Source organism: Haemorhous mexicanus, chromosome 5 (genome assembly GCF_027477595.1).
Source record: "Haemorhous mexicanus isolate bHaeMex1 chromosome 5, bHaeMex1.pri, whole genome shotgun sequence".
NCBI lineage: Eukaryota > Metazoa > Chordata > Aves > Passeriformes > Fringillidae > Haemorhous > Haemorhous mexicanus.
Genome location: NC_082345.1, coordinates 54,848,640 through 54,876,639, shown reverse-complemented (window position 1 = coordinate 54,876,639; position 28,000 = coordinate 54,848,640). Strand labels below are relative to the sequence as shown.

At 40.2% G+C, this 28,000-nt stretch overlaps 1 protein-coding gene across 1 annotated transcript; it reads right to left on the bottom strand.

The window, feature by feature from the left end:
- Positions 1-2: 2 nt before the first annotated feature.
- Positions 3-22,992, bottom strand: LOC132327735 (ADP-ribosylation factor-like protein 8B). The gene is made up of 7 exons (XM_059847217.1): positions 22,725-22,992; positions 18,078-18,158; positions 9,461-9,534; positions 8,972-9,065; positions 6,475-6,542; positions 3,124-3,194; positions 3-399 (listed from the first exon to the last, which is right to left on the bottom strand). Exons 1-7 carry the CDS (start codon positions 22,911-22,913, stop codon positions 350-352), a joined length of 627 nt encoding a protein of 208 aa, XP_059703200.1. The 5' UTR covers positions 22,914-22,992; the 3' UTR covers positions 3-349.
- Between the last annotated feature and the right edge of the window lie 5,008 nt (positions 22,993-28,000).

The following is a 28,000-nucleotide window of genomic DNA, read 5'->3' as shown; positions in this document are numbered from 1 at the left end:
CATTTGTTTCCACTGCACAATTTATTCAGTTTCAAATTAGAAAAAAAGTACTATGTATTTGACAATTTGCATGCATAAACTCAAAACATTTCAGCTCAAAAAATTATTGATTTCTTCCAGTCTTGTATTAAGGCGTTCAGGAATTTCACCTAGGCAGACAAATATGTGGATTTAAAAAAAAAAAAAAAATCAAAACAGACAGACAAGTTACAAGTCAGATTTACTTCCATTAACAAATATGAGCACAGTGAGTCCTGGTAGTAGACAGCTGCATTCCTTATCTTTTCAGTGTGTATAGCTGATAGGAGTCAAAGTGATGGGGGAAGAGTTATCTTCAGCAAAAGTTTCTTCAACAGTTTCTTGATTTGGAGTGCTGAATAAGCCATTGTAATGTTATGTCTGCCAGGACAGATGAAACAAAATGAAAAACTCAACAGCCTGTTTGCAGACTGTAGAAGCACAACAGAACACCAGCAGGTTAATACAAATACAAAAACCCCAACCAAACAAAACCCAGAAGCCCACACGTTCTCATTCACACATAACTGAAGTTCAGAACATCAATCTCCAGGTGGCCCTTTTCTAGTTATTTTTGTATGTTTTTAAATCATGTGCATTTTGTATTTTTGAAATACAATGACTTACATCAAGTTCTCTAAGCCATACATAGATAAGGAACTGTTGAAAAAGCAAAGATTTAAGATGACCATAAAACAAACTGTAAAATCCAGACTAGAATGAAATGCTGAGTGAGAACAAAGGCAAATACACAAACAGAAGGAATGAGAAGGGCAAACATCTGACAATATATTAAGAAGCTATTTAGGTAGGTTGTAGGAGTCCAAGGTCTCTGAAAGACATGCAACATTGGACTAAAATTTGATAGCTGAAATTGGCACCCCTCCTGATGCAATCCAAGGCATTGAGCTGAAAACTACAGCAGTTCACAAACTGAATTATGAGCAGATTAGATTTTTTTGCCTCAAGGCAGTAACATCTGTCAGGAAGGCAGGAAGGATGTCAGGGGGCAGCAGCAGCTCTAGCCCTCAAATTGAAATTTGTTGCCATATTTGTCTTAAGTTCAAAACAGCACTCCATGAATATCCTTGCAGACCAGCTCAGGCTCTGAGACTGCAGAAAAAAGCGACCCACTGCATTTATATCAAAGCTAATAACTATATAATTATCTTCCACAGTCTCTCAGGACACAGTAACTGGCAGCCTTACACCTACACCTCCTGATGAGACCAGTTAGCTAGGCAGCAGTTCACACTGAAAAACCACTATCATCTCATTCAACTGCACTGACATCAGCCAAAAACACAGAGGAAGAAGACAGCTGCCAGGTGTCTCCTTAACAGACTAGTAGTTTCATCACTTTAATAAGCTAGCATAACAGGCTTGCTTTATAAATGGTACTTTCCAGCCCTTTGGTCTCCTTAGCCTCTCACCCAACCTTTTTTCTCAAGGTCTTCCTCAAATAACAAGCACATGGTGCTCCATCAATGCCCACAGTCTGAAATGGTATATGCAGTATGCTCCCATTCTTTATTTTGTTTTTGGCAAATATTCAAGAACCTGGTGAGTCTTTCTGGGCACAGTATTACACTGGAAGATACCCGACCAAGTCTCAGTTAGGATTTGAGTCTTTTTCATCACTACTCCCAGAACTTCCACAAGTAAGGGATCTATACTGTTCTGCATTAATGATCATTCTTTCATGCAAATTTTAGCATGCTTTTTGTTGCACGCTTTTCTCCTCCAGGGCATCCAGATAAACAGACTGGGATCAAAATCTATTTTCTCCATTAGTCTTTCAGAAATTAAGCTGTTTTTACTAGTTTCCAGTCACAATCCCACTTTTAAGAATCACCACTGAATCTCCACTGCAGCCTTGCCAATTTGATGAGGATCAAGCACAGCATTTCAAAAACCTCGATCACATTCACTGCCCTTCAACTACTGAGATTATCCTGTGTTGTCTTCTACAGTCCTTATCTCCTCAAGTCTAATCTGCCCCAGTGTAGCAGCACCTTCTGTGCATCTCCCTCACTCAGAGGTAACAGCTGGATCCCAAGCTGCAGCAAACGTGTCTGGTCTCCTTCTACCTAACATACCCAAGTCATCTACACCACTTGCAGGAGAAGCCCGCACTGCCTAACACATCTCTGCACCCAGCTGAATTCTCCCCCAGCTCACTAAAGTCCAGGCGCCACAGTACAATCTCCTCACTATCTCCACTACCTGGTTCTCTCTGTGAAGGAGGGAAATTTCCCCTGCAGCTGAGAGAAAGTGGCTTTCTTCCTATTCCCACTCCCATAGTTCCTCACTCAGCAGAGCCCTACAGAGCTGCCCAGCTCTTCTATCAAGTCTGGTTTCCTCATGTAGCAACTATAAATATCTAGCCAGGCTAGATCCCATCCCATCCAGCACCACCTGTTCCACCAGCATGCAGAGAAGGGTGGCACAGAGGTAGCATGCCCCCAGACAATTGCTGCTGCTGCTAGCTTCATCCCTTCCTCCTGCCCTATGGAGGGAAGGGAATGGGAGAAAATGACAGAGGACAGAGAGAGGAAAGTGGAAGATAGGAGAGAGAGGAAAAGGCAAAAAGCAAAGGCAGATGGAAGACAAGTTCATGGGGATAGATCTTCACTGACTACAGGATACACTCATTGCATTTCCACTTGGAAAAAGCACCCATCCCTCGGTTCGGGGAACAGCCACATGCTCATAAAACCTGCTGACCAAATAAAACCATGTGTGGAGTAAATCACCAACATTTTTTTAAGATCACCTAATAACTGGAACGTCTTCATATGCAGTTACTGTTTCTTCAAAAGTAACACAGGTTTCTTGTAAAGGATTCAATTACTCCAGGCTTTAAATACACTTTTACATGGTCCCTGTCAAATTAACTTCTCATGGAACTAAATATTTCTACAAGTTTTTTTCTTAATTAAACATAATTCTATGTTGAAACAAATACAGTGGCATACAATATTTTCAAAGTATCTTTCAATGTAAATTGAGATCTATTGAGATCTTCACTAATATAGTAGAGGTAGATGTTCAAACCTGATCCAAAGTACAAACTATTCACTGATGACACTAGAAGAAGCTTACCTATGTTATCCTTCTCTTTACAGGAAATAGAATAGCAACAGATTTCTCTGTCTTGAATAGCTGAAAGGTTTCTACAGAAACAAAAATTATAAGTACTGTTAGAACCCCATAAACACTGAACACAGAATTTGCCATTAGATTATGTATTTTCTGCTTTTCACTCAGTGGGTTCAATTCTATTCTCAGATGTTAAATTCTTAAAATATGCCACTGCACACATTTCTCAAACAATAAGATTAAAAGGTTATAAAGTAATTTCACAAAAATTTGAATTTCTAATTAGGTCAGTGTAATAGCGAGAAATAAACCACAGAAATCCATAAGCTAAAAACAATGTTTTGTGGTCGCAACCAAGTATTACTCATGTCTTATCATTCACCTTTTACTCTTTTCACTTAGAATTCTGAGCTTTTTTCTCCAGGAAATCATAATAAAATATCAGTGTTGAAATGATCACACCATTTATCTTCAGGATGTTTACTATATCATACTTAATACATCACATCTGACTCCTACTGAAAGGATGCCTCTACATTTAGGAAGAAACTGATTTTTAATCAACTTCTTTCTGGTTGAAAGAAGTTTCCTTCCAATCCCCCTCAGAGCTTCTGAACACTGTGTTATTTTTGCATTTATTTATCCTCAGACAAGTGACACAGACATGCACAAAAATTTTTCCTGAAGCAGGTGGGAAGTGAAGGCACTGAGAAGTCTGAAGACCATACAAGAGTAGTAAAGAAGTGAACTAAACAGGGACCTCCCTGGACTTCAGGAAAGCAGACCCAGCCTCTTCAGGGATCTCGTTGGAAAAGTCCCATGTACTTAGGCCCTGTAGCTAAAGGGCTAAAGAAAGCCTGCTAATATTCAAAGTTCATCTCCAAATTTAAGAATAACCTATCCTAACTAGCCTGGAAAAAATGCTAAAAGACATTAAGTGGATGAACAATAAGCTCTTGGCAAAACCCAGTAATTAAGAGGAAGCATACAGAAGGTGAGAGCAGAGACAGGTAACCTGAGAGGAATAAAGAAACATTGTCCAAGAATGCAGAGACACCAGCAGGTCAGCCAAAGCCCAGCTGAAGGTGGATCTCATGAGGGATGTCAAGGAAAACTAGAAAGGGACAAGTGGTAGACAGGAGAAAATGTGCACCCATTGCTCAGTGAGAGAGGGCACCTGGTTACACAGGACATGAAAATATTGCCTTTGCTAGAAAGATTAGCCTTCAGAAACCCCAGGCCCCAGAGATCATGAGTAAGACAAGATCATGAGCAAACAAGTTGTACCCTTGATGGAAAAGGATCTGACCAGGGAATAAATAAGCAGACTTGATATGGAAAAGTTCATCAGCCCTGGTGGGAAGTACCTACAAGTGATAAAGGAACTGGCTGATGTCATTTTGAGGCCACTTTGAACAACCATGTCAACTGGGAGAAGCACCTAAGAGCATAGGAAGGCAAATGCCACTCTTCAGAAAAAGGAGGATCCAAGGATATACATGACAGTCAGCCCCACCTTGATTCTGGGAAGGTGATGATGCAACTAATCCTAGCAACTATTCCCAGGCATGCAACAGACAAGAAGGTGACCAGGAGTAGTCAGCATGGATTCACACAAGGGAAATAACATTTCACCAACTCAATCACCTTCTACAATGAAATCTACAGTCTGGTAGATGACAGGAGAGCAACAGATATTGTGCACCTTGACTTGATTAAGGCTTTAACAGTGCCTTGAATAATATCCCCACAGACAAGGTGAGGAAGTATGGGTTGGATGCACAGATGGTGAGGTGGACTGAAGACTGGCTGAACACTGAATCAGTGGCATGAAGGCAAGCTGGAACCCAGGGACTACCCATGTACACCAGAACCAATACTGGTCCAATCCTGTTTTACATCTTCATTTGTTGCAAATGATGGGGCAAAGCACAAATTTGCTGATGACAGATAACTGGGAGGAATGGCTGATACACCAGAGGGTCGTGCTGCCACCCAGAGGGACCTCACAAGCTGGAGAAAAGAGCTGGCAGGGGACCTCATGCAGTTCAACAAAGGAAAGTGCAAAGTCCTGCACCTGGGGAGAAACAACCCCAGGCACCAGGACAGGTCAGATGCCAACTGTCTGGAAAAGCAGCTTTGCAGGAAAGGACCTGGGAGTCTTGGTGGGTCACCAGTTTGAACACGATCAAGCAGTGTGGTAAAAATGCTAATGGTATTCTGGGGTGCACTAGGAGTGCTGCCAGCAGGCTGAAGGAAGTGATCTTTCCCTTTTACTCAGCACCAGTAACACTGTACCTGACTAGCTGTGGACCATCAGTACAAGAGGGATATGAATCTATGGAATAGGGCCCAATAAAGGACAACTAAAATAATGAGCAACTCACATACTAAGAAAGGCTGAAGAGCTGGGACTGTTTAGCCTAGAGAAGAAAAGTCTTAGGGAACTTCTTATTAATGTGTACAAAAATCTGAAGGGAGTCTGTAAAGAAGATGGAGCCCAGTGATGGGACAAGAGGCAATGGTCATGAACTGAAACACAGGAAACTCTCTCTGAACACACAGAAACACCTTTTACCTCTGAGAGTGACCAAGCACTAGCAAAGGCTGCCCAATGAGGCTGCAAAGACTCCATCCTTGGAGATGTTCAAAAGCTGTCTGGACATAGTCCAGAGCAATCAGCTCCAAGGGGCCAAAGTCTCTGCCTGAGCACGTAGATGACCTCAAGGTTCATTCCCTCAGCCATTCTATGAGCCCCAGTTTAGTAGCCCAGTCTTTGGACCACCCTTATTATAGCAAAACTTCACTTTCTACTAATTAAAATTATGTGACTTGGGAATCCTATTTTACAAAATTAGTGCCATACTGGTCATTTTTACAAAACTGTGTATTTTCTTTACAATTACATTTACTATGCATCAATTTGTTAGTTTCAGTAATCCCTAAATTATGCTTTGGATAAACGGCAAAAATGCCTGGCTTGCTTAAATTTACCAACACTAGATTGATATGGTTCTGTTCTAACACTGTTCAAGCATTAAACTGACACTGCATTGTACTGCAAGAAGTCCAAATGACCCTTTCACTATCCATAGCAGTTCTTCCCTCAGTGATGGGAAAACAGGATTATCTGAAATAACTTCACACAACCAAACAACAATCAAGAGAGATTCAAATCTACTGCAGTCAGTTATCAGCCTAGATCACATCAGGCGCCAGTAGAGCTCAAAGTGGAATATCTGAGCATACAAAATAGCATCTTTTATAGCCAGTTATTGTCATAGACTGTCAATAATTTTGATTTACACATCAAACTTCACAGTGTCTCAGTTTTTTAAAAAGCCAACTACTTACAATTTCTCAATTAACTGCTTCTCATCCAGTGCACCTGGGAGGTCTCGTTTATTTCCAAGAACTAACACCTGAAAGAAATAATTCATATGCGTATTAAATCCAGGAGCAATGAAAGCTTATTTTTGTCTGTAACTTTCTGTTGGAATTATTTTGGATCTTGCAGCTATTTAGAATGTAAAAGAGGACATATTCAAAATTAACAATCACTGTGGGAACAGTCATGGAAATCCTGCTCCTAGTCAGGACCAGATGCTGGATGTATACCCTCTGAAAACTGGATCAAATTATTTCTGGGTGTATTAGTATCAAAAGTCTCCTCTGGAAGTGAATCCCTCCATTCTGGGTGGCATTACAGGCTGGTGTCAGATTAAATGCAAAGAAATGTGGAAGAGAGTACGCATCAGGTGCACTCAAGCCACCGAAGCATATTCAATTCAGAGGACCAGACTGATGTTAATCAAAAGCAGGACCTCAGCAGCAGAGGCTGGTCCTAAAGACCCAGACAAAATTCTCTCCACGTTTTTTTACTCCCTTGTTTCTTAACACTAATGCACTGAACAGCTCAGCCTCTGAACCAAGAATCAGCTAAGCACCAGCCACCTCTCTTTCCAATATGAGCATCCATGGTAGAAATGTGAAAGACAGCCATTAGGAATTAAGTCCAAGAAATGCAGAAAATTTACTGAATAGATGCTGGAACTTCAGGGTTTCTATTTAAGGCTTCAAGTATAAATTAAGGTCAGATAAATGGGTTGAGCACAGTCTAAGATGAAGTCAGCAACGGAAGGTTTTTCTAGTTATGGTTGCATTATTATTTTCCAGATGTGCTACAATTCTAAGACTGTCCCATTATATCCCATGAATCTGGAACATACTGAATTCACTACTTGCAGTAATTTAGAGCCCAGACTAATAAAGTTGCTCTAAAATCTATAATGCCAAATCCTGAGCACAATAAATTGAAGGAAGTTCAATACTAATTACTACATATGAAATAAAAGTAAGTAAAAAATACGTCACTGGACCTTGGAAATTACTGTGTGGGTCAGCCTGGGCATTTGGAATGTGATATTAGAACACATAAGGGGCAAGGAACTTAATTAAATACTACTGAAGATATAAAAGACCAATCATTTCAGTAAGGAAAAGTGAGAAGCAAAAGAGCATGCAAAGAGAGTGCAAAGGACAGGCAATCTCATTTCCCATGAACAGGATAACTGCCAATTTCTGTAGGATTTGTTCAATTGATAACTAACATAGAAAATCACAACAAAAAGAGCAAGCCTTAAAAAAAGATGGTGAATCACTTGAAAAACTCTCCTTTGAAAACAGTGGGAGGAAAGGAGGGAGAGAGAGAGGGAAACTGACTGCATGCTGGAGGCACCATTTTTACACAGACCAAGTCCCAGGTATCCATGGGGTGTAGATGTCATTCCCATAACTGATGGCATGTGTACAAACACTTCCTTTCCCACAGTTTGCCATGGTGGCAACATCAGGATAGGTAGCATGTTCAGATGCTAACTAAACCTTCAGCTCCATTAGTCTGGAATTAGCTCCTGCCTGCTGTGGCATCTGTGCCTATCTCAATTTCCTGCTATGGTGGCTTATCTTATGGGAAGTTCCTTCTGTGGCTTTGACAGTGTTTTGACACACTTCAAGTGCATTCTTTAAGTCCTTACACTGTCCACTAACCCTCAGGTAACTTTTATTACTTGTAGTGGCCAAGTGTCCAAATTATTGCTTACAAAAAAGGAGCCAAGGAAGAGCCATCAAGTTGTGAGTAACTTCTTCCTCATTTGTATGTAGGACTGCTTTCTTTCTTTTAATCGAGGTATGAACTCTTGTTTGGTGATGTCAACATAAAGACCAATGACAACCTGATGGATTCCTAAATTGGCAAATTACATTTAAATAAACAACACTAGTCTCCACCTTCGTAATTCCTCACTAGAATTTCAGCTAAATACACTATTCTTTGACACTTCCAACTGGAGAGCAGATGCATATTTGCATTTTTTCTGCATTTGCATTTAGTTTGAAATACTAAGTCAAGAAAAAGTCAGGACAAATAAAAAAGCTGCTACACAATCTCTGTAGGCAGAGTACACTAGTTGATGTTACTGTCTGCCAACCTGCAGAAATACTGATCTCACATGCCATAAGGTAACTGCCAGAAACATACCTGGGTCACTGGCTGAAACCCAGCCAACCAGGGACTGACTGGAAGTAATTACTGTCTGATAACGCCACATGTGAAAACACAGTTCTTTGAAATCTATTCTGACCTTTAGACAAGAAAATGTACAAACACAAAGCAGCACTCCCAAGTTGCTGAGTACTATGAAAAAAACCCAGTCATTTTTCTAAGAGTGCTCAATGTATCAAGGCTGCATCATACATAACCTAGTATTTTTAACAGACCAGAGATAGCAACTCAGGAGGATTTAGGCCACACTGTCAACATTCGGGTAAGAATAATAATGAAAATACTTACTGGAATTCCATGCAATTGTGGTTTATCTATCAAACTATGAAGCTCATTCTTTGAAGCTTCTACTTTTTCTAAGTCTGCTGCATCCACCATGTAACTGCAACAAAGAATAGTTATTACCTGCAGAAATTTGCATTAAAACATCTGAAATGTGACAAATGTGTTGATATTGACAAGAGCATTAGAAAAATCCGAAGTTGTATAAGTCCTGCATTTATTGATATAGGAAGATATTGATATAGGAAGATAACAGATTTAGGCTGTTAAATACAGCCTGTGGGGGAAAAATGGCCTGGAATATGCAATTATTTACATGTCTGGGTTGCTGCACGTGAAAAACACACTACTTTTATTGTATTGGGTCTTCTTATGTGATGGAGGTGGGCAGAAAAAAATTCTGTTTTCTTTATGTATAATATAATGTAGTACCTAATTATATAACAATATATATTACAAAGTACATTTTCTATGGACATACAAAAGAAAACTTACACAACTGCATTGACTCCTCTGCAATAACGCTCCCACATGCTTCGAAACCTTGGCTGTCCTCCAATGTCCCACACCTGAAAAGGTATGAACACTCCAGCCTCAAAATACTTTTTAACTACATAGCCCTAACCCAACAGAATAAATTAACTCTTACATGCAGCATGCTGGTTGTATTGCCAATTCCAAAATTTTATTAAGAGGTCTTCTTGGCCCCTTCTAGCTAATGGAGGGGGACATGCACATTCACAGAGTATGTCAGGCCCAGGACACTAAAAGCTCCAAATGTTCTTTTGGAGAATGTTACCCTTTCCCATTTCTGAAAGAAAAGTCTTATTCAGATACTGAAGTGAATTACTGCAAATGCACAGTCTCAAAACAAAAAAGAGTATCATCATTGTATGAAACAGTTCTGCAGGTTAATATCTAGTGTGGCTAGGGAGACCTGAGTTAAGAAGGTATCAGATTTTCAACAGTATAAAGACAGATAGTAAATAAACAAAGAGCTGGTCAGAAAGCAGACTGAATCCACATAAGGGATGATACTCCCCACTCCAAGGAGCTCCAATACCTCCACAGTTCTCCCACTGGTTGAACAAATGTGCTTTAAAAGACACATGGATTAATTAATCAGAACCAGAAAGGAAACAGTAGTATAGGTAGGCCTGAAGTGATTAAGCAATGTTTCTTGAAGAAAGCAAGCTCAAATTCTGCTTATGTTACAAAAGCTCAAATCCTCTAAAGACTTACACATGCTATTAGTGCTCAGCAAGCCCAGGGAATTCCTAAATTTGTTAACACATTAACACACTATTTTTCTGTACAGGAGTTATGCAATCTGCTTTACTTGCAAAAAAATTGGTATTTTTGGTGGATGACAGTGTGTTGCTTCAAAATTGTTTCTCAAAGTACAGGTAACATATATACATCATGCAGGTCAGGGCTACATGATAATGTATCTGTTACAGCTACATCCAAAGTTGTGTTACAAGTGACGCAAAGATTAAGACAGTGATGAACACTGAAAAATAAAAGTAATGGATTTGTTCCTCTGCCAAGGACAAAGAGAAGTAATTATTTTTTATTTTAAGCAGATTTAGCTATCAAAACAATATATACTGTACACCAGATCTAGGAGGCATATATATTACAGAAGAAACTAAGTTTGGAAGTAATATATACAGAAACAAATTTTTTTAAGAGTTGTCCTCACATTTACACTATAAATCCAAATTAAGCCTTCTGTGGCAACAAAGCTTTTCACAAAAGAGCAATGGTTCACAGACCCATGGGAAAAGGCCTTTTTCAATTAATGTCCACTATTTTTTAATTTCACAGCCTTCAAATAATTTTATGTATCAATTTCTATATCATTTTCAATATCTTATATTCATATTTTAGAAAGAAGTATTTCCCAATTCACCATTAAAAATCATACCCTGATTGCTATCTTAACAGTCCTTCCAACATAAAATTATTGTATCACCTAAATGTAGAGTGCTTTCTGATCCCCTGAATAAGATCAAAAAATTTTACACATGAAAGAGCTTCTGACCATGAAGTGGATACCAATTAATATCTGTAATGACATCTGAAGCACTGTATCAAAGGTCTTAGTAAAATAAACCTTTATACTTTAAAAGCTTGAACGTAATGAGTATTCAGCATTATGGTTAGGTGACAAAACTTACACCAACACTAATTACTCCAATAACTCATCAAGACCTTGAAACTATCCAAAGCCATCTGGTGCTCATCTGCGTGTCTTGAAAAAGAAACTAAATTATTTTCTTGGTAGACCAGAGGAAAAAAAAAAAAGGGAAATATGATAGGGCAGGCTAGTAGTCAGATTAGATTTCTGGAATGCTGATAGCCATGAAAATCTACAAGATGATGTAGCATGAACTAATCACAAAATAAATAATACAAGATAAAAAATCCCGCATTTGTCCTTGCTTGATGATATACTCTATCTTCCAGTATTAAATTGCACTGCAGAACAAGATTACTCTCATTAGGAGAAAAAGTCACCTTGAAACAATGGAAAGATAAGTCATTTCCAGTCAGTTTCCCTAATCAGGCTTACAGCTATTCATTAAAGTACAACATGAAGGACACAATACAGACTAGGTGTTTTTAACAGAGCTTTAGAACCAAATTTACATCAATATAGTAATAATTATGTGATATATGAAAAAAATGAATTAAATTAAGAAAAAATTCTTACCTCTTTCCCTTTGAAATCAAAATGATTTTAACAGTAACTTTCTAATACTCTTTATTATGTTGAATAGCTAATGAAAGAGTTAACTACCTAATTCAAAACATAAATTGCTGCACCAAACCATTTTCATAGTACACGACTGAACAGACAGAAATGTGAGAATACAAGAGGTACCCAGGAAGAAATGGGGAGAGGTGTTAGTCTTCAGGAAGTTTTCTTGCATGAGCCTTGCATGAGCCTTGCATGTTTTGGATATCAACTGTTTTTGCATCCCAGTATTTAATACAAAGGTAAAAAGTATGCTCTGGGTATGAATGGGGATAGGCAGGAGACTAAACCTTAACAGCTGAACATAAAGCTAGCTATAAAAAGAAGTTTATTTTGTCTGGCTGTTTTTTAAAAGAGACTGGTCTTCAAATTCCTCCCATGGCTTTTACTGGCCCCTCAGGAACAAAAGTTTCATAATATTTAAAGAGTAATTTTACCTTGATCGATAAAATTGTGATTTTAAAAACCAGCAAAAGATTACAGAATGACCAAACTGAGAGAAAGTTTCTTTGATACACAGTACCATTGCCTGACAGGACATTAAAATCTCAAGGATTTGATGTTCAGGCTCAATCTCAAAGGCACATCTTGTTGGTACTGCATTTTGATCTGTTTCATTCATTCCTATCTACTTCTGTAATGTAGTAATCCTTATTGTGCTTGCAGGTCTACACTGTTGTTAATTAGTGTAATGTTTTCATCTGTAAACTAGATCACCAAGATGGAACCACTGCTTAACATGTACTTACCTGAGATATATCGAATTCTTCTAAAAGAGGAAACTTTAGATTTATGTCTTTCCAATTTTTCAGGAGGATCTGAGGCTCCATCTTAAGACCGTAGCTATTAGCTGTGTTTAAGGAGCAGATCCTTTTCTTTTGCACAGAGCTCTACCATGACAGTTCGGCAAAAATGCACATGAATAGGTTCAAAGATTTTTGAAAGCTTTCAGTTACAGGAAGGTTCATTAACACTCTAGCTGTGTTTCTTCAAATTAGCTCATATTGTGGGAAAGCTAGATGGTTCATGAGAAAGTTGCAGGAAAAGCATTTTCTAGATGTCATGTTACATGGTTTTTTTCAGATATGCTGGGTAGGAGATTTCTTGTGGACAGAGATTACAGTGACAAATTTCTATCTTGATGTCAGTGTGCGGGTTCAGTACCTACAATCTCACAGCAGTCAGCAAAGTCTAGACAGCCTTTCAGCTGATCAGATATAACATCTTGTTTAGGATGACAGAATCATGCTGTAGGCTTGACAGCACTGACTACAGCTCCTCTGACTATTATTAAAAGAGTTTAAGCCTCACTGCAGACATATAGCTGTTTACATGCAAGATGAATCCAACACTACAAATATTTGAACTTGGAAATGTACCTTTCCTCTTGGAAGTATGCAGAAAGTATCACCCATTAAACCTAACCTAAACAAAGAGGCAAGGAATTTGTTAAGCAGAGAGGGGTATTTGGACAGAATAAGGCAGCACCAGTAACATCTACCACCACAGTGTACACAGAGAAGCCTAAGATGTGACCTACGAGTTCACACATACACAGCAATCATTGCACTCACAGCCAATTCAGTGTGTAAAAGGGAGCAACTGGAAAGCATGGGACGTCTTCAATCACCTAAAATTTAATTTGGTCACCTAATCCAGGTAACCAAAATTTCTCTTTGGCTACTGAAGTGCTCAGACGGCACCAACAGCAGGAAATTTTTCTGTTTGTTTCACCCACCTTAGCTACCTAGAGAAGCATTCTTCCAAAGCACCCACTGCTCCCCAGCAAGTTCAGACAACTGGCTCAGGCTGCGTTACTTACCATCTGGCTAAGCTCATGAGGGACAAATCCTAAACACTCACCTATTCTAGACTGGAATCTTCAACCAAAAATATCCTTTTTTTTTGCCTAATAAACAGAATAATAAAAAACCTGATAACCTTAAATTTTTTAATAAATTGCCCTGTATATACAAACCTACACAGCCTGACCGGTATTACCTACCAGCCATGTAACTTAATATGGAAGTTAGAATATCTTACTACTTTAGAATACTTAATAATTATTATCCTATATATTGGAAATGCCTTCATAGTTGCCCTTAAGAGTAAAAAAAAATGGGCAACGTGGTTACATTTTCTGCAGGCAATATTTCTCAGAACAGAATGTTCTTTGAAATCAGTCTTGGCCCTTTAAAGAACTCTGTTCTCCCTCCTCAATGGTGATAAAGTCCAACTATTACACACAGCATTTACGCATTTTAATCACATCAAATAAGAGAAAAAAGCTATATGCACATTTCAATGTTAATAATTTAGTCATAAAATTTCCACTGAAAAACTGGAAATAGAATTGCAACAGAAAATGTTCACAAAGTATATTCAACTCTTGACAACAAGCACTGAGGCATTTTAATGGGAAAGAGTATTTCTAAGTGATCAGAGGCTATTTGCCATTCTATCAGAGACATAAAATACAATGCTAGAAGGATAACAGGTGGATTTTAAACAGGACACAAAAGCAAAGTCATTGTATTTCCTTAATTTCCTAAGGGTCCCAACCAGTCCATTTCTCCAGGTCCCTCTGGAACCCTCTGCTGCACCAGCCACTCTTCCCAGTTTTGTACTACTAGCAAACTTGTTGAAGGTGCACCCTGTCCCACCACCCAGGTCACCAATGAACACACTACCCAATCCCTGGGATTTAGCACTAGTAACTGGGCTTCCTGCTGTGGATCACGGCCCTTTCAAACCACCAGTACAGCTCTTCCTTACAGACAACTAACATTAAACACTGGGACATTCAGCAAAAAAATTCCTTTTTAACAGAAATAACAGCTTTGACTTGAAATCAGGCCAGACACAGCACAGGTTCTTCAGAGTGATCCCAAGTCACACAGAATAGCCAGTATGTGCTGAAGCACTGCTGGAGCTACACTCAGAGTACACACATAAACTTGTATTACTGCATGACATTTGAAATGACAATATGACCTGTAAGATAACCTGAAGAGTAGAAGGAAGCAGGAGGATTCTGCTTCTATGAGGATGCATAGAGACCTGAAAACACTGCTGTCCAGAGCAGGAGTGCTGCAACAAAGGAAGCTGGCAGAGGAATGCACAGAGCTGGTATCCTTCTCCTGCCTCTCTGCCACATCAGAGCAAAGTGCAAGCAGCACGAAGCTCAGCCTTGCTCTCCCGCGGCCAGGCTGTGTAGGGTGTGGTGGAGGGACACTGGCATCTAGTGGTGACAGCCGGGGTGACCACAGCCCACCCCACTAGCCCCAGCCCCCTGAGCACCTGCTCTCCACCCCCTCCAGACCACAATGGCCAGGAAGTGTCTGGCCATGCTATTTCAAGAAAAACAAATGCAAGAGCAAGGGAAATGAATCTGTGGCAATTACCTGCACACTCATGTCTGTGGTGCTCTATTTCCTTTTAACTGTTCTAAGACCATCACTGCAATAACCAAGGGTTCCTTAGCTGGAGGTTCCCAATCACTTTAAATAGCAGTTCACGATTCAAGTCTTTGGAGGTTCTTCAAACTTGGCTTGTTAAAGTAAATTTTATTAATTTCTGTCTAGCTTGTTGAACAGTTAATCTCACCTAAGCAAAAGGACTGCTAATACCAAGCAGACCCAGAAAAACCATCAAAATCAAACCACTCACCAAACAGCAAAACTCGTTTGGAATTAAAATCTCAAAGCAATTCAGTCAGATATTTTTGTCAGGGGAAAAAAAAAGATAGCCATCAGTTTTGTAATGAACTGCAGTAGAACAGTTCTAGCAGATCGCTGCATTGTAGTACATAAAATACTTTGATGATAGAAATCATCCTGTACTTCAATACCTCAACCACAACCTCAAAATATAAAGCCCCCTGCTTGGATTTCAAACACTGTGTGGTAAAATCCTTCCTTTATTGCCATCTCTTCTGGAAATAACAGGTGAAAGGTTATTAAACATGTTGATAAGTAAAAATTGACAATTCATGGTTAAAGCTGACAGCCTTACATTTCTAAACAGGTTTAGCTTCAGTTCAAGAACATCTGAAACTGGCATCTTCCTATGAAATGCTTTGGCCTGAGTAAATAATCAGCATTTTTCTTTTAGTGTGGTTCAGATAAATACTCATACACACATGCATGCCAGTGACCATACTTGTACATATTAAGATTAGAGACTAAAAATAAGAGTAAATTAACCGGCTTTTGGAAATGACTGCCAAAATCAGAAGGAAAGAAGACCATGGGTTTCAGTTCTTTCTGCCTTCTGGAATTGTATGGAATCTGCAGATGGAACTGAAGTAAAGAAACCAACCAGTGACACTGAACTAGCATAGTACTTCCTTCTTAGTGGCCTACCCCAAAATAGAGCAAAAAACAGGTAAAGGATTAGGATCACCTAATTGCTGGGTTTGCAAATTACTTTTCCAAAAGTGATCAATCTTAATACTTCTAGAATGTCAATTTTTCACTTGATGACTTTTTGACCCAGCTGACTTCTCAGCCTGAACATTATAGTAAGTTTAATTGATTCTGTTTTGCAGTGTCCCCTGAAACCTTCGAAAAAGGTCAGGCACAATTTCAGGTCTTTGCTTAGCATGAACATCATTCCTGTCATGTTTAAAGAACTTCATGGGTTTAGTAAAATAACACTTTATTCATTAATTTTAATAGCTGACAGTTGAATATCATAATATTTCTATGAGAAGGATTGCCTGTTCTGTTGGGATAAAAAGGCTAAAGAAAATTTTACTGTGAATTCTTGTTACTGGGCTGCAAAGAGTTCATAAAAGGATTCTAGCAAGAGGCACTGCTTCATCATTCTTGAGTCATCAACTCATCAAAAAATTATGTCATTTTTTTTCTAAGTAAAGTAACTTTGGAAACCTTATCTAACAATAACCTGTAAGATTTTAACCTAGATACAGGAATAGTGACATACAAGTAGTTTATCCTGGCAGACTCTTAAGGAAATAAGCATCTATGCCTAAGAGTCATATTCCCCTACACCTCTTCCTTGCACTGAATGCTGTTGTAGCAGAGAGACTGAGAATGAGTCAAGATATCTTCCTAAGCAGACTGGTTTCCAAATTAAGTATGGTTTATGAAACTAATAAACACATTAATTATGTTTGCATTATCTCCTTATTCTTAAAAATTCTATTATAGCAACTATATATAAAATTACTTTTGAGATCAAAGAGTAAAACAAGGCACAGTTCCACAGAAACTCACCCACACCCTCTCTGCATAACTTAATCTTGCAACATCATTTGCTCAGAAAACCCTGGTATAAACTATTAGACAGTTCCTTCTTGAACTATCCTGGCTCAAAAAATACTTTATCTTGACAACTGCTTACTAGTAAAAGATTTTTGCCTAGTTTAATGAACCATCAACAACTTTTCTGTTTTCTTCTACATCTGACAATTCTGCAGCAGCATTGGTACACCCCTCCAACTACAAATATGTTTTCTATCAATCTTTTGCACACAAGCAATGGCCTCACTGCTTTTGTGCAAAAGAAAAAAAAAAAGCAAAGGAAATTCCTATTCCTGTGGATTATTTATCAACTATGGCTGAATGCAGTAACTTTTTTATTGACTGTGGCACCTCTGGAATTTGATCAGTGGTTTAGGAGTCACACCAGATCAGAGGAAGAGTAACTATAGAACTGAGGGAGAAAAGAACTTGCATATTATGGAAAAGGAGGGAAAATTCAAGGTAAAGACAAAAATCCAGATTCCCTTGATCTAATTTTAGCTAGAAGTTGTGAATTTCATCAAGACTAATCAACCAGGCTTCCTTCATAATCAAACAACAGACAGTGCCTTAATGCTACCAAAGTGATTTATCTCTATTTTGATGCCTATTTGTCTCTCTAGCTGTCAGAGATTGTTCTCTGATAACTGATTTAAGCCAGATGTTCTATTTCAGCATAGCTACCATGTGAGCTAAACCACACTCTCCACTGTGATACCCAAGTTAGGAGTCAAGTTGCTCCAGATTTCACTTACAGTTAGGAGGAGGGGGGAAGGGGAAGAGAGAAGATAGATACACCCCCAGGAGTCAACTCAGCTACCTCAGTATCTCCACATTTTATGACCTACCTAAGTCAAAAAAGTTCAACAAAGCTTCTGCTTGGCATGGAATACAATGAAATCAAACAGATTAATACAACAGAGAAATATATTACTATTGCTTTAAAAAAAAGTTAGTCTGAAGCTAGAAAAACAGGTAAGGGACGCTATAATCTTAAAAGACATTTCCTGTCTTTTGTATTTCCAGTTGAAATTACTCTACTATTTATTCACTCTGTACCAATTCAAACATGCACACCTACCTTTATGGTAACATTGCCTTTTGTTATTTTTCTCATATTGAAGCCCACTGTAGGAATCATATCTTCTGTGAACTGCCCCGACTAGAACATAAAACCAAAATTATATTTATTATAAAACAGTTGATATGTACTAGAAAGGTTCTCATTTGCAATCTAAAAAATGTTATTTTACAATACTGAAAATTATCACATTCATTTTCAGCAAGAGCAGTGGCCAGCACTTCAATTACTGCATTGTCACATCACGGAAGACTGTTCATTTCAGTCCCTTTAAATGATCTTTTATTCTCTTCAGCAATGAAGATCACCCCAGAAACCACGAGACTTCAGATAATTCTTTATCTGATCCTTTAGCAGCACAGCCAAAACACAGAATTGTAAGATGATTTGAGTTGAAAGAAACCTTCAAAGGTCACCTAGTCCTACCCCCAATATGATAAAATATTATAAAACTGGCTACACCATGATTTTTCCTGTAGTTTCTCACTACTGTTACCAGTAGTTTAACTCCAAATATAAAAACAGTGAGTGCTATGTGCAGACTTGTTCCTTCTGCATAGGTGACAGCAGAGGAATCCTGCTGCAGAGCTAAGAGAATGCCATTAATACAGAAAAGTACAAGGCACCAACTCACTGTACAATAAACCCCAAACACAAACCCACAGCACAAAAATGCTGCCTCCTCCCCAGTTTGGAGAAATATTTTCACAACTGAGACACTTCTCATCAAACCAATGGGAATCTTACAGACTTCTACACACTACAGAAGACACCTTTTGAGGATTAAGACAGAACTCAGATCTCAGTAGGAAACTCATAACTCATTCTTCCTTTTCAAAATGAATCCTCAGCAAGCTATTGTGTCTCCTGGACATGACACAGTAACATAGGCAGTTTGTTTCTTATGTCCATACAGAGCCCCAGGAGCTCTCTGCAACAGACACAGCAATCCTGGTTTTCCAATCATCCAGCAAGGAAAGCAGCACCTTCTGGGCCTGCCACCACCCTTCCACATCTATCTGCCCATATTTACCTATCAACCCTTGTGCCCTGGGTTGCTAGTTGTTTTTTTTTGGGGGGGGGGGGGGGGGTTGGAAGAAAATATGGGTATATGGACAAGGCAGAATGCAGTCATGTTCCATCAGTTCCCTCTCATCTGAGAAATGGAGGATCAGAGCTTGAAGGCGCACTGGAACTGCAATGTGTCTCTCAGTTTACCCCTCCAGGGCTATTCCTGGGATCTGTACAATTTCTGAAACTTTTCTCTTTCCTGTTTTTGTGGTGGAGTGAGAATATACTCTGCTTCCAGTTTGCATTTACAATTAAAGGTTAACAATTTCTAATCTGGGGCTTTAAAAGCTGTATAACTTTTGACAGTTACATGATTAACTCACAAGATTTTGGAATTAGATCCTTCAGGAAAGAAACAAGTTCCATCAGTTGTTTGTTCAACCTTACTTATGGGAATCTTCTTGCTAAATTCTGTACTATACATCCTCACCATCTTTTGTATTTTTCTTCCCTGCTTCAGTAACTTGTCAACAGCAATAGGAAAAAAAAAAAGTGAAAACGAAAGCCCCTGCAGTTTCATACAGATACACATAGCCAGCACTGACAGAAGTTTTTAGCTGGATGTACTATGACAAACCTAACCAGTAAAGCATCTTGTGTATCAGGTACTGGTCTGCCCAGGAAAATGGTGGAGTCACCATCCCTGGAAGCATTCAAGAATGGACTGAATGTGGCACTTTGGGCTATGGCTTAGTTGACAGGGTGGTGTTTGGTCAAATGTTGGACTTGATGATGTTTGAGTTCTTTTCCAATCTTAATGATTCTATACTTACATGACTTCTTAAAAATACGTAGTACCTATATTTGTGGAGGACTGATGTATAAACACATATGAACACATAAACATTGAAAATGTAGCACCATTACTCAAGGACAAGAATGCCTGGAAAACCAGACAGTTGACTCAAGAGGCTGTAGAAAGTCAGAATTCTACTTTTGTCAGCAAATTATGCATCACATGTAATATGCTAAACTGGAAGACAAAAAAATAAATTAAAAAAACAAACCACCATAACTCCTCTAGTATGGGGATAGAACACAAAGAGTTAGCATCCTCCTCATTGGTCTTCAGTCTTTTCCTCTAAAAATTCCCCATTCTGGTTGAATGGAATCAGCTACAAAGAAAGTATTATGTCTACAGTTTTTTATTTTCCCACACAGTGAAGAAAGAAATAGGTTCAATTGTTTGCTCATGTTAGTCCAAGAGTTGTTTACTGTGTTGTAATGACCTGACCACCATAAAGTAAAAAGTCCGTACTACTGTGCTTGCTAAGGAAGGTTACATGACCTAAAATTGGCTATTTTTGTGAATACTTAAGAAGTGCAACAAAATTTGTTGTCATATTTCAATAAAAAACAGATTACCTCCTGACACAAATGAAAAATAACTGATGCTACGAAGTTTGTAATGTCCTCTAAAAGTTTCTGGATATTGAACTGATAATGAACAGTGTCATTACCACCTACCGTATCAACAATGCTGGACCAGACTCTATTATATCAATGCACATCCACAGTACAAGAGAGTGACTTTATCCAAGGTTTCCACTGGTAACTAAGGACTAAACAGGGCTCAAACTCTGAAGACCAGAGACTGTCTCAAGGGGTATATATTCAGTCTTAGCACAATAGGATCTCTGAGTGCTCTTGCAAAGTGAAAAAAATTGTAATTTCCAATGTTTTTTCTCGATTCACTGCAGCTTGCATTTTAGGTAGCCACTATTTTGCAGCAGCTGTTTTCATTGTCACACTCGAGATATGTATTCAGAAACATACATGGAGTTCCCAATCTGTTTGCTCTTCACATATCAACGGTATTCAAGAGAAAACTATTATTAATATTCTAATATGAATATTATTCTATTGTTATTAAATATATAGTTATTGTGTATAGTATTAGTTAGACTTATCCTAATTTTTTTTCAAAAATCTCCAACTACTTTTTTTAGGTGATTATGATGGCACGTCATCTCCAGACTGGAAGATCCAAAATCCATAAAACCTGCAATTAGTGACCCTCCCTAAGTCACAAAACATGAATGCCTTGTAGAATACACTTAAGAAATAATATTTGCAGGGAAAATCAGACCTGCAGTAACAGGAGTGCTCTGGTATTGAAGATAACATCCCATGGACAAACACCTACAGTGCCATTCCATTGGTGGAACAGTAAAAGGGAGTGGACAAAGTTACACACACTAAGTCTGGCACCACACACTACTGAGGTCTCTGAGCTGCTGTGCTCTTCTTCGCTGTGTTCATGAGAACAACCCAAGAAGCAATGTAATTTGTCATGCCTTTTCCCCATTCCTCAGCAAGGCCCTCCCTTGGGAAATGAACACTTCCAATGGGCATAAAATGCACCAAGGCCTATCTCAGCAAGATTACCTGAGCGCCTGACAAACCAACTAAAATACCAGCCACAGGTGTATTCCATTGATTGCTGATGTCACCCAAAACATACTTTCACTGGACACTCGCTATCCCTTTTTCTCCTGCTTTCTCTCCACTTCTTCATTCACATTAATGCATACTCTCTTATTTTTCCCTTATTCCATAATCATATACAAAAGCAAGTACCAAATAGCATATACTCAGGTTTTCATTGCCTCAATATCTGACTTTAACCCATACACCTCCCAGTCTAGTTTTTAGCTTTTCACGATAAGGACTGAAGAACATCTAGAAATTTTCATCTCATAGAAGCTGAAGCTGCAATACAGCTCACAAGAGATGCCAACTTGCAGAAATGCTTCATGATTAGTAGTACGCAAATATAACATATGTACATATATATATTTATTTCCATACTCTGATGCAAAGCAAATCTTTGGGATGGACCCAAATGCAGTTTGGAGGGCACAGCAAACAAAGACGAGAAATGTATTTCAGCATGGTGACAGAAGAGAAAATGTCATGGTAAGTGTCAGCATTAGAGATGCTGCAAGACCATCACCAGAGGGGGAATAGAATGCTGGAATCACACTTGAATGCTGGGGAAGAGCTATGGAGGATTTGTGGGAGGCATTAGTATCGCTGCAACTGCTGGGAGGAGAGAATTCAGTAATGGACAACTCGCGGCCTTGAGGGATGCACAGTGTATTATTCTGGGATACACTCGACGGGAACGCCAACCTGAACCACGGCAAGAGCCCGTGCCCATGAATCTGCTCCAAGATGCGCAGAGATTTGCAGCCAGACACAGGAGGCATCTTCCTCCTCCCTCTGAAAACACTTTCACACACACCTTTAGCCTGCTGCTGTGAAACTCTCGAGGTTGCAACGATGTAAAATCTGCCTCATGCTCTCTCCCGCCCGGCCCCCCTTCCTCCCTCCCTCCGCATCCCACCACATCCCACCGCATTCCACCGCATCACCGCGGGACCTCATGGCAGGCGGTGCCATCACCGCAGCAGCAAAGTCCGCACTTGTTGCCGGGGAAAGGCCGCGGGGCGGCGGCCCTGGGCGGCCCGGCGGCCCCTCCAGCCCCGCCGGGCGGCCGCGTCCGCCGCACCCCCGCGGCCCTGCCCCGCGGTGGGCTCCGCACCGCCCTGCCCCGGGCCGGGGGCCGCGTACCGCCAGCACGGTGAGCAGCGTGGTCTTGCCCGAGTACTGCAGCCCCACCAGCGTGAGCTCCATCTCCTCCTTCCAGAACAGCGAGCGCAGCCACTCCAGCAGCCGCGCCACCAGCGACAGCATCCCGCCCAGCGCCCCCGACCTGCGGCAGGCGCCCAGCCCCAGCGGCACCGCTTCGCTGCTGGGCATGGAAGCGCCGGATGAGCCGAGGCGAGCTGAGGCGAGGCGAGGCGGCAGCGGGGCTCGGGCCGGGCTGGCGGCGGCGGGGCTGCGCGGGGAGCCGAGCGCCAGGCAGGGCCTCACGTGACGGCGCCGCCGCCCTTCGCCGCCGCCACCCGCTGCAGACAGGGGAGGGGGCTGGGCCGGGCCGGGCCGGGCTGGGCTGGGCTGGGCTGGGCTGGGCTGGGCTGGGCTTGGCCGGGCCGGGCCGGGCAGCGGCGGCAGCGTCCTGCGAGCGGCGGGCGCTGGCCTGGGCTGGGCGGCCCTGAGTGCCCAGCGAGGAGACGCAGCCGCTGGGCGGGAGCGGGAGGGGCAGGGTGACTCCGGACACCGCGGGGATCCTGTGCGGAAACAGCTGGTCCGTGGGGTGTGGAAGGATGGCACGGCCCGGCACAGTCCTGCTGCCGTGGGCGGGTTTTACGGCATCCCCACCCAGCGAAGCGAGGCCGAGGCTGCGCTGGCAGCGCTGCCTTACGAGAGTTGCTGGGCTTGGGCTCCGTGGCAGCATCGATTTTGTAGGTTCATCACGTCTAGTGGTGGCAGTTCTCACACCCCTAGGCTAGGACCTCCAGTGTTCCCAGGAAACTCTGCTTGAATTCTTCATTGTGTAGTGACAGGCTTCCCGATCCAGGACCTACCATGGTTTTATTTGGTTTCTCCTGTGATAATTTTTGGAAAATCACCCGCAGTATGACTCCTTGCCTCAAGAGATGCTTGTGATGGTGGTTTTGTGTTGTGATCAATTATGAGATATGCCACTTCACCAACAATCTTCTGCCTGCACCGAGTAAGTGACATTCAGTACAGTCTTGCCATAGAGCATTAGAGAAAGGCTTGTTTTCCCAAACACACAGGGCTGACACTTAGGAATCCATCTGACAGTCTCAGAACTTGCAACTGAAATGTGATGCTCTGGAAGGGTTACAGTGCTGTTGATATTGGTTGATGAAGGACATTCATACATGTGTAAAGGCACATACACCTTTACTGTGTATACCTTTTCTATTGAAACATGGCACAATCATCAAAGCATTTTGATATTTGGTTTTCTTGGTCTTTTTAGAGTCATAATTCAGCAATCTAGAGGATGCAGTTTGTGACAAAACTTCACTGGTTATATCAGTTGGACCACAAAATCATGAAGCTCCCAAGAGCAGTTGGTTGTGGGCTAGCTGTTGAGGTGAAAAACTTGATGGTTTTTTCATGCCTTGGTTTTAGATACAGTCAAAATTACTCATAGTGTAATTCTTAAAATACTGAGTTCTTACTCTTGCAAATTTAATTGCACATTTCCAAAATTAAACTGGGCACTGGAGCTGGCCCTGCCACCCAATGGTAATGTTGGGGAATAATTTTTCATTGCTTCTCTTAAATCTGATTGCTTTAGTCCAGATTTTATATTCCGTAGCGAGTCTCAATCAAACAAAAGAGGGCACTTTTTTTTTTTTTTTTTTCTTCTCCAGTAGCATCAGGTTTTGTTCTGGCTACAGGTAGTCCATTTCTCCTAATGCTGTTCCCTAGCATTGGTGTTTTGGGTGGAGTCAGAATTTTGAGTGCCACTCTTAAAACTGTGACACTGATAGTGTCTTTGTCAGTTTCAAAGCATGATATAGCTCTTGAAGTTGCTTGAAAATTGGTGGCAGAGTAAAAGGAACCAGGTCAGATCCTGCACAGAGGGAGAGCGTGGCAGAACTCTTCTCTTTTACTTGTCTCTGAGCAGCATCCAGATGGCTGCTCCATACATAGGTGCATCCTCACCAGCAGTCACAAATGTTTCAGCCAGTTTACCATTTATGCTACAACTAAGTGGGGAAATGAGTGGAAAAGTTGATGAAGTGATTTATTCTGGTTGGATGTGTAAGAGGACTGGGAAATAACTAAATCTAATTTAGGCAAATCACTAAACTTTCATTTTTCTGCTATGTATCTTACAATTTTTATACACTTGTTTTGGCCAAAGCAGTTACTGAATTTTGGGTGAATAGGTGAAATGTTTCTGGCTGCCTTAAAACTGATAAATATAAGAGTCTCCCCCATCTCCCCTCATGATGATGTGTAAAGTAAAGACAGTCCATTTGTGAGAGTGATTTCTAGGAATTAAGTAGTTCTGATTATGGCATGGGGGACAACTCACATAAAATTGAGCAGTCCCTATTTTTGCAAGAAATATTAAAATTTTAAGTAGTGCTTGAGTCTCATAGTGCTGGAAGTTTACTTAGCAACTGATTGTAGATATAGTAACATTCTGAAAAACTACATTTCAGGCATATCCTCATAAGAGGCTGGCAGAAGATGCACCGATAAATTCTACAACATTAATTCAGTTGTACAGTGACTGAAGTCTTTTATAGTGTCTCAGGGGTTTGTCCAAGTTTAAAGTTCTGGTATATTGTTCTAAAATCTGTTCTATCTTTTGCAAAGCTGCATGATTATAAAAGTCATTCTTTATTTTGCAGACTCTGTGGTAATAGAATATTGTATGTAAACATATTGCTGCCTTGCTACAATTAGCAACTCAGAGGACATTTGTTTTCATAGCTAAAAGCCATCTTGTTATCCTGTGTGGCTGTCGACAGACATGCCACTTAATCTTTCTGGGAAACATTTAACCACTGATAAAGTATTTTACTTTTCTGTCTTTTCTTCTGAGTTTTACACACTGTAGGACCAGTTATGTGGTCCATTATGGGACCATGCAGCACCCAGCTTGTTGAGTCTTCCAAGTGCTCTGAAGGGATAGCCAAGCAGCTTACTTCTTGCAGAGACTTATTTGTGCTATAAAATTTTATAAAAGTGTATCCTACATTTCAGGTAACAATGGTGGGGATGCAATAAACACGTGGTCAGCAAAATTGCTTCAACCAACACTGCATAACTAGATCTTTCACATTTGGGGAGAAACAAGGTATTTGAGACTCAGATTTGTAGTTCAGAGCGCTACCAAAGAGATAGAACCCCATTGTCTGTATTTTAAGCATGCATTCACTAAAATGCATGAAAATTCACTAAACAGCTGAAGATCATAGAATGATTATGATTGGAAAAGACATCCAAGATCATCAAGTCCAACCTTTGAGTGACCACTGCCTTGTAACCTAGGCCATAGCACAAAGTGCAACATTTAGTTGTTTCTTGAGTGCTTCCAGGGATGGTGATTCAGCCACCTCACTGGGCAGATCTTAGGGAGAAGAAGCTTTCAGCTGAATGAAGTCTCCAGAGAAGAGAGCATGAGAAGTAATATCTCACTAATATATTCAGGTTTGTCCTGATATACCAGATGTTTGGGGGAAAAAAGCTGTAGAATCAGTCATTTCTGCTAGTGAGGCACTACATTAGGGAATGACTAGTCATCTTTTCTGTTTGTAGGCCAGAGTCAAGCAGCTGCATTGCTGAAGGGAACAGAAAACTGTGTTGAACTTTTTAGTGAGATACCCACCAGTGTCTGCATGTGTCATCTGTGCCCTCTGCTGGCTGCAGCCCCTGAGACTCTAGTATGTGCCCTAAATTCTTGTCATGCTCTGGTGAGGGAAAAGGTGAAGGATTTCTGTCAGGACTGTTAAAGTGGCAGATTAAGGCTTAACTCAAAAATGCTGTGATTTGGATGCCTAAACTTGGTATATGCAGTTCGTGCTGAAATAGTACATAGGATTTACAGGCAGCCTAAGTCTCTTATGAGCCCATTGCGTTAATTACTGGCTGCCCCAGCAACAAGGTACTTTGTTCTCTGTTATGACATTAACCATATTATTGTTGTGGGACTGCAGGTGCCCTTAGCTGCCCTTTAAATGGGTGGTTGTTTTGTCCCTGCCTCAGGAAATCATCACTTGACACAGGCAAGCTGTCTCTTGTCTCAATCTGCTAGTAGCCTGAGGGAGTAGTGTGGTCCATGAGACTTCTAACATATGATATATTTCTTCTGCAGGATCCTGAAGAGTTCTGTTGAATAAATATATTTCCTGATATGAAAACAAAGGCAGAGCCAGGTGATTGCATATTGTCTAGAGCCCACATAAATATTGTGCTGAACACCACCCCCTGGAATTGTGTGCACAGAGCCAAAATGTCAGTTGAATATATAATGATCCACATTAACTTTCATGCTGTCTGTTTGTGTCTTATTACTAATCAGTAAAATACCTTATCAGTTATAAACTAAGGCTTATGCAAGTATATACTGAAAAGTGTCATCTAATTACTACGGATCAAAGAGAGCTATAATCAATATACCATGATGGTGGTAACACATTAGTGAATATAATTAAATCCAGATTTATTCCCTTAAGGATGATAATATTGATAGGTGCCCTTTACATTCTTGCCCTTTACTTTCTTATATATAACAAGGGGACAACAAACGTGGGAAGCTTTTGCAGTTCTGAGTGTCAGTGACAGTGAAGAGAGGATGACAGTGAAGAGCTGCAAGAGTATTGGAACAACTACGTGAAAGAACTATTCTGTAAAGACCCTGATCCTTGACTGGTATACACAAAAGCTTAGAATTTATCTTGAATACAGCATGTTTACATGATCATCATCATCGTCATGAAAAATATTGTGGAGCAGGATTAATATTCTATGAAGCACTTCCAGAAAAACAGACAGGAAGGTCTGGGATATCATCACTTTGGGAATCATTTAGAAGTGGTAAGGGATAAAGTTAAAGTTACACTAGTAAGCTCTTTGAATCTGTTTCCAGCCATCTATCCAATGGCTTTCAGTAGCACAGGAGAAAAAAATTACAAGAACTAACAAAAAAAGTCTTTAGGAAGGATGAAATCATTAAACAAAGCAGTATTTTTTAAGACACACAATAAACAGTTTTTTGTATGAATAGTTTTGGTTTTTTTAATGAAATTCATTACTTCAATGTGAAGTCTCAGGCCCTTATTTGGCTATCTGCCAGTGCAAAAGAGCTGGCACAAGCACAGTGTGAAAAAATCTTTCAAGTAAGTTTTAGGTGCATATGCTTAAAGGATGGAATTTAGTTCTCATCTTAAAAAGGTCATCAGTGCTCCATAACTGAATGTCTTTTAAAATTATGTAACTGTCTCTGCTGT